At 34.9% G+C, this 5,372-nt stretch overlaps 1 protein-coding gene across 1 annotated transcript; it reads right to left on the bottom strand.

Annotated features, from left to right (window-relative positions):
- Positions 1–1,406: 1,406 nt before the first annotated feature.
- On the bottom strand, positions 1,407–4,053 carry LOTGIDRAFT_173601 (hypothetical protein; the record flags this gene model as incomplete). The annotated part of the gene is made up of 2 exons (XM_009051376.1): positions 1,407–2,710; positions 3,390–4,053. The coding sequence occupies 2 exons, from the start codon at positions 4,051–4,053 to the stop codon at positions 1,407–1,409; spliced, it is 1,968 nt and encodes a 655-aa protein (XP_009049624.1).
- Between the last annotated feature and the right edge of the window lie 1,319 nt (positions 4,054–5,372).

Raw genomic sequence — 5,372 nt, 5'->3', positions numbered from 1 at the left:
ATAGATTGTTTGAAAACTAGTTTAAAAATATTGCAAGGTACAATAAATTCTCAAATGAAAAAAAATATATTTTGAAAAGTTTAAGAAGTACATAACCATTGTATTTGTTTTCTGGCTCACTGTTTCCACAACCAGTTGAAAAAGTTCAAATCCATAGTTTTAGTATCAATGTTGCATAACCCTCTCTAAGGCTATCATCTCAATACAGGATTTTTTCTTTATAATTTTGTCACATTTAATGATTTGAAATATTTTTATAGAACATCCATGTCACATATGGTTTAAAAAAAAGGGAACAAAGAATACATTCTGATTATGAAAACCACATTGATGTGGAATAAATTCTTTATAAATATTTTAAAATATGTTTGTGAATTATTGACATTTTTTTTGTTGAAAACAGAACCGTAAGGGCATTTAAAATTTAAAATATTCTTTCTATGTTAACCTTTGAAAAGTAAAACAGCCCTCAAAGGTAGCAAAAATTTCAATATTAGATGTCTATAAAATCGGGTGTTGATTTGTTAAGCCAATATCAGCATATGTATGGTACGCTTAGGCCAAGGACATTCTACACTGAACGTTTCAAAAGGTTTCAGAAACAATGAAAATCAAAATTCACCCAGATTTTAAGAAACCCAAATTTTTGGCGCCGGAAGTCATTTAATAAATTTAATGATGCAGTTTCATTTGTATTCGCAGCCTTTATATCTTGGAAATTTTAGATCTATCTGACATAAAGCGGCGAGATTGAAAGTTTCCAAAAAAATGGGTTCAAATTTCTTTTAACAAAATATTTCAAATTTTTTAACAAATTGTTCAATTTTATAGTATGCAACTTATTTATAATGAACATAATGAAATAAGCAATGCAAATCAGTAAAGGGGCATTCTGGTTTTTTTTCGCAGGTCGAAATTTTGTTTACTCAAATTCATGAAAACTATATGCCGAAATCTAAAGAAATGTGCCTTTGAAATTTGATTTAAACAAATCCGGCCGTTATTTTTATTAACGACAAAACTATTTTAAAAGATTTATTTTAACTTATAAAGTTCGTTATGCTTTTCTGTTAAAAAACTGCGGTGCGGATTTAAGCAAAATTAGGCATTTATTTTGTTTAATCCAAACCTAGTTTAAGCTGCTTACTAAACACTTCATTTATAACCCTTTTAAAACTAATTCAGTTTGATTAAGTAGAAACAAAGATGATAGAAGGCGTTTTCAGGTATGATATATATATCATTTTAGTAATGTAATGGCAAATTTGCATACTGCCTTTTTATATGAGCTATACAGGATTCAATACTGTTTTTTTGTGTACATAACTTTACCGATCTAGCCTAAAATGCTAAACAAAGAATCTTTGTGATTTGTTAAAGACTATTGGTACTACAGGAGTTAACCTTTATCCTGGATTTTCAATCACATTCATAAATGGCGCCACAGGTGGAATGACGTCAGTATATTTTTTCAAAAGCTGTAAGGCTAAAGACACTGCCTCGGTGGCGTTTGTGGTAATTAAAGTGTTCTCTACCCCTCGAGTCCAAGTCCTGTGATAGCTGGACAACTTCTTGTATTTATTATCTATTAATACGTGAGGTATGTCCAATAGAGTGCATAGAATATGACCATGAAGTCTATCTGTTATCACAACTCTACCTCTCTGTAAGAACATCATACCATTAGTTGCTATTAGAAAGGCATTTTCCAAAGGGTTATCCCCCTTAGGCGTTAGAAAACCCCACCAGTCTTTGACTTTAACAGATACCCCTTCAGGTATCCTGGGTATTGTATAGTTTGGTGTTTCATCGTCATTTCGTTTAAGCCATAATATATCATACATGGGACTCATATATCGTTTGACTCTTCCAATCTGAAATGCCATATCCGGTGCCATAATTAGATTTGTTCCATTGTTGAAATATGTTTGAGCCATGGAAAGTGATTGTCGGTCCCTTAAAACTAATGTTAAATTCTTGTTACAACAATAAAACTGTTTGCAAAGTTCGAAATGTGCGTTTTTATCTTTCAGGAATATACTCTGTGACAAAACCACTAATTTAAAACCTTTAAAAAGTTTCAAAACTTTAAACCTGTGGACATCGTTCATGGCATATCCAACGATGTTTCCGCCGCCATGAACGAGAATAACGAGTTCTTTATTGGAATAGATTGAACTCATGTTCTTAGCATAATGAAGGTTTTTATCGGTGCAATAGCTAATACTGCAGTAGTAAATGAGATCAATACCCAGTCTTCGTAACAGATAAATTTCACCCGAAGAAATGGCTGGATCTCCTTTATTTTCGAACACGGCAACATCAAACAACATGGCGTACCGGAAACCACGTAGCAAATCTTTAAATAGGTTAAAATGTACTCTTTGAGCCTCTCGGATAACATCTGTGCTGGTTTTAAGATGCAGGGACAGAATATCAGTATCGTAAGGTGTCTGTATCAGCTTTTTTCTGAGAAATCGTTTTAGACGTAGTATATTTTCAAAATGGCCCTCATCTGGTTCCAGGTCTGACGTGTCCATTATGTCTAATGATTTCCTGCCAAATGAACGTGATTCGAAGTCTTCCAAGGGCATCTTTGCAACATTATCATACCTATATCGTAATACATCGCTATACATTCCAATTATACTCAGACAAACAAGCGAAATGAGGAAAGCAGCTATCTTGATACTCATTCTGTCTCGTTTACCTGCGAATTAAATACATATGAAATAAATGGATTATAGCATAGGTACACCATCTGTATACGATTGCTTGTAAAAGAAAAGATAGCTTGCCAGGCAATTTAATATACGCCCACTGGCAGCTTTGAGTATGAAATATTCAACCCTTAGTCATACACTTTGTGTGAACTTTTTGCGGCGATACTTTATAATATTACCAAGTTTATATCACAATAAGTTTCGTCAAAATCCACCAAGAAGGCAACCACATGTTTTCTGATTTTCACAAGGGTTCATCCTTGGGTGATTATAAACACTCAACCTAGTTTCGTCAAAATCAGTCAAGAATTGTGCCTACTAGAGTGTTTACGAGCCAATGTGAACGGACGGACCGACATGTCAGTTTCATGCTATCAATCCACTTTTAGTCACATCCTAACGGTTTCCTTAATCTCAAAAAGATCCAAATTCAAGAGTTTCTGCGAAAACATAATGCTAAAATAAGTGGTACGAAAATGGTGCTGTAGAAGTTCCCGGACGATTTGCAGTAGATAACTTCCGTTAACCAAATTTGAAATTTTTGAAAAGAATGTTATCCCCTTAATTACTTTTTTCAGGCTAGGTGCAATTAATTACCCCAATTAAGCTCGCTAACGTCCTTTGCAATGACAGTGTGGATATTTTGCTATGAACTCAAAGCCTTACCTTGCTCTTTGGATGTGACATCTCTATTATTAGAAATCTTCAAGGATACTTTGAAACCAACATAAATAAACAATCCAACAGTGCTAACCATCAAGCCCAGAAAATTAGAAAACGAGGCATGTCTACTACCGACTATATACAATAATATAACCACTAATACTCTTTTCATAATGTTGCACACGGAATGACTTAACACCGACATGTACCTCAATACGATATTTGATGAAATGTAAGAATACACCACATGAAAAACACTTGACAATACTGTAAAAAAGACGGCACGTGTTAAAATGTTTTCAGCACCGTAGTGAGTTTCAATAAGATAAAGAACTGTTGTGAAAACCAGATGACAAATGATCACCATTGCTATAGTTGAAGAAGGACGTAAATTCATTCTGGACGAATTGTGTTGGTCCTTTTTGATGGCTGCGTTTCTGACTGCCAGGATGACGTTGGACAGAAAAGCCATGAGGGTGCCTTTAGACAAAGATGTATCGGCCAGTGGGTTTCCAGTAAACATACATGCTCCACCTACTATTAATGGAAGACTAACAAATATCGATGGATGTAACGGAGTAGCTAGTAAGAGTCTTTGTACACAGACACTGGTAATGGGTTCCATTAATTTGATAGCGAATGTAGATGACGCAAACATAAGGGCCATACTGCAGTTTGTTGATAAAGTTGCCAAAAAGTGGCATGCAGAAATATATATATACACTTTATCACGGCAAAACTTAACTTCTATGAGAGAATAACACATAAAGGTTTGGTATAGAGTAAGAATAAAGGCGTTGATAAAATTATATGCTGATTCAATCTCAGTTTGGGAATTTAAAAAAAGTTTTCCGCAATAATGGCACAGGAATGACGTCACAGTCCAAAGTCCAAACACTGTAATAATTTTCCACATACTGACTGTGTTGATCTGAAACAACAATGAAAATTAATTGGTGAAAACTGAAAGATGTTGATTAAGTTCTACATTTGAGATGCATTAATACACAAATTTAAATCGTCATTATTTTCACCCCATCCTGATTTCGCATTTTTGTACAAGCCTTTTCATTGGATTACGACAGGCTCGCAAGAGCGAATGGAATTTCAATGCATACATGAAATTTGTGGAGATGTATTCAGGATGTTTTGTTGCCAAAAGTGCACTCAAAGGCGTCTTCAAAGCCACGCAGAACGTCGGCACCGGTATCTTTTGCGACAATTTTCATCACATAACCCTTCGCCGAAGCGTCGAAGTATAGCCGTACAATCTCTTACACGTTGCAAAGCCTAGGCCAAAACGATAATACACAGACGCCTCACAGAAAAACGACCTCAAACTATTTTGCGATGAATTCTAAGCATGTTTATCAGGCCGTTTTAAAAATATGTGCATTTGGGAGAAAGATATACATAATGAATAGGATGAGGGAACAGGCATCCCCTATACTACTCTCCTCCAACAATGATTAATGCTACTATGTAAGTTTTTTGTTTTTCTATTTTTTATTATCTTACATTATTGTTAGTTTTCGGGGAGGGGAGGCTTTGATGCTCCCAAATGTACATACCTAGGGTGGAGCAGACACTTTATTTAGAAATTAGGATTAAGGGTCTTAATATTGGGTTTTCTTCTGATTCTGATCTGAAATTAGTACAGTATCTGTTATGTACTGATTGTTTTTAGTTTACTATGAACAATATTATCATTTAAGTTCTTATTTTTTTAATATGCAACTACCATTTTCTGCTTATAGACATGGGGGAACTTCTCTTGAAGACTCTTATAGTGTGCATGGACTATCTTGCTTGCTCGATCGCTGGTTGTATTGAACGGGGCAACAAAGGGTGCTATGCCTACATTATGGTGAATATTTAGTCCTATAGGTCTTGCTGTATTCAATGTCTCAATCCAATGGGCTTCTCTGGAATGACGGAATTTGTAGTTTCATCTTCGGGCAAGTCATTTCTATGCGCTCAATTGGA

The sequence above is a fragment of the Lottia gigantea genome, assembly GCF_000327385.1.
Source record: "Lottia gigantea unplaced genomic scaffold LOTGIsca_166, whole genome shotgun sequence".
In the NCBI taxonomy this organism is placed as follows: domain Eukaryota; kingdom Metazoa; phylum Mollusca; class Gastropoda; family Lottiidae; genus Lottia; species Lottia gigantea.
Note: the sequence above shows the minus strand (reverse complement) of the source record. Positions and strands in the feature narration are given on the sequence as shown.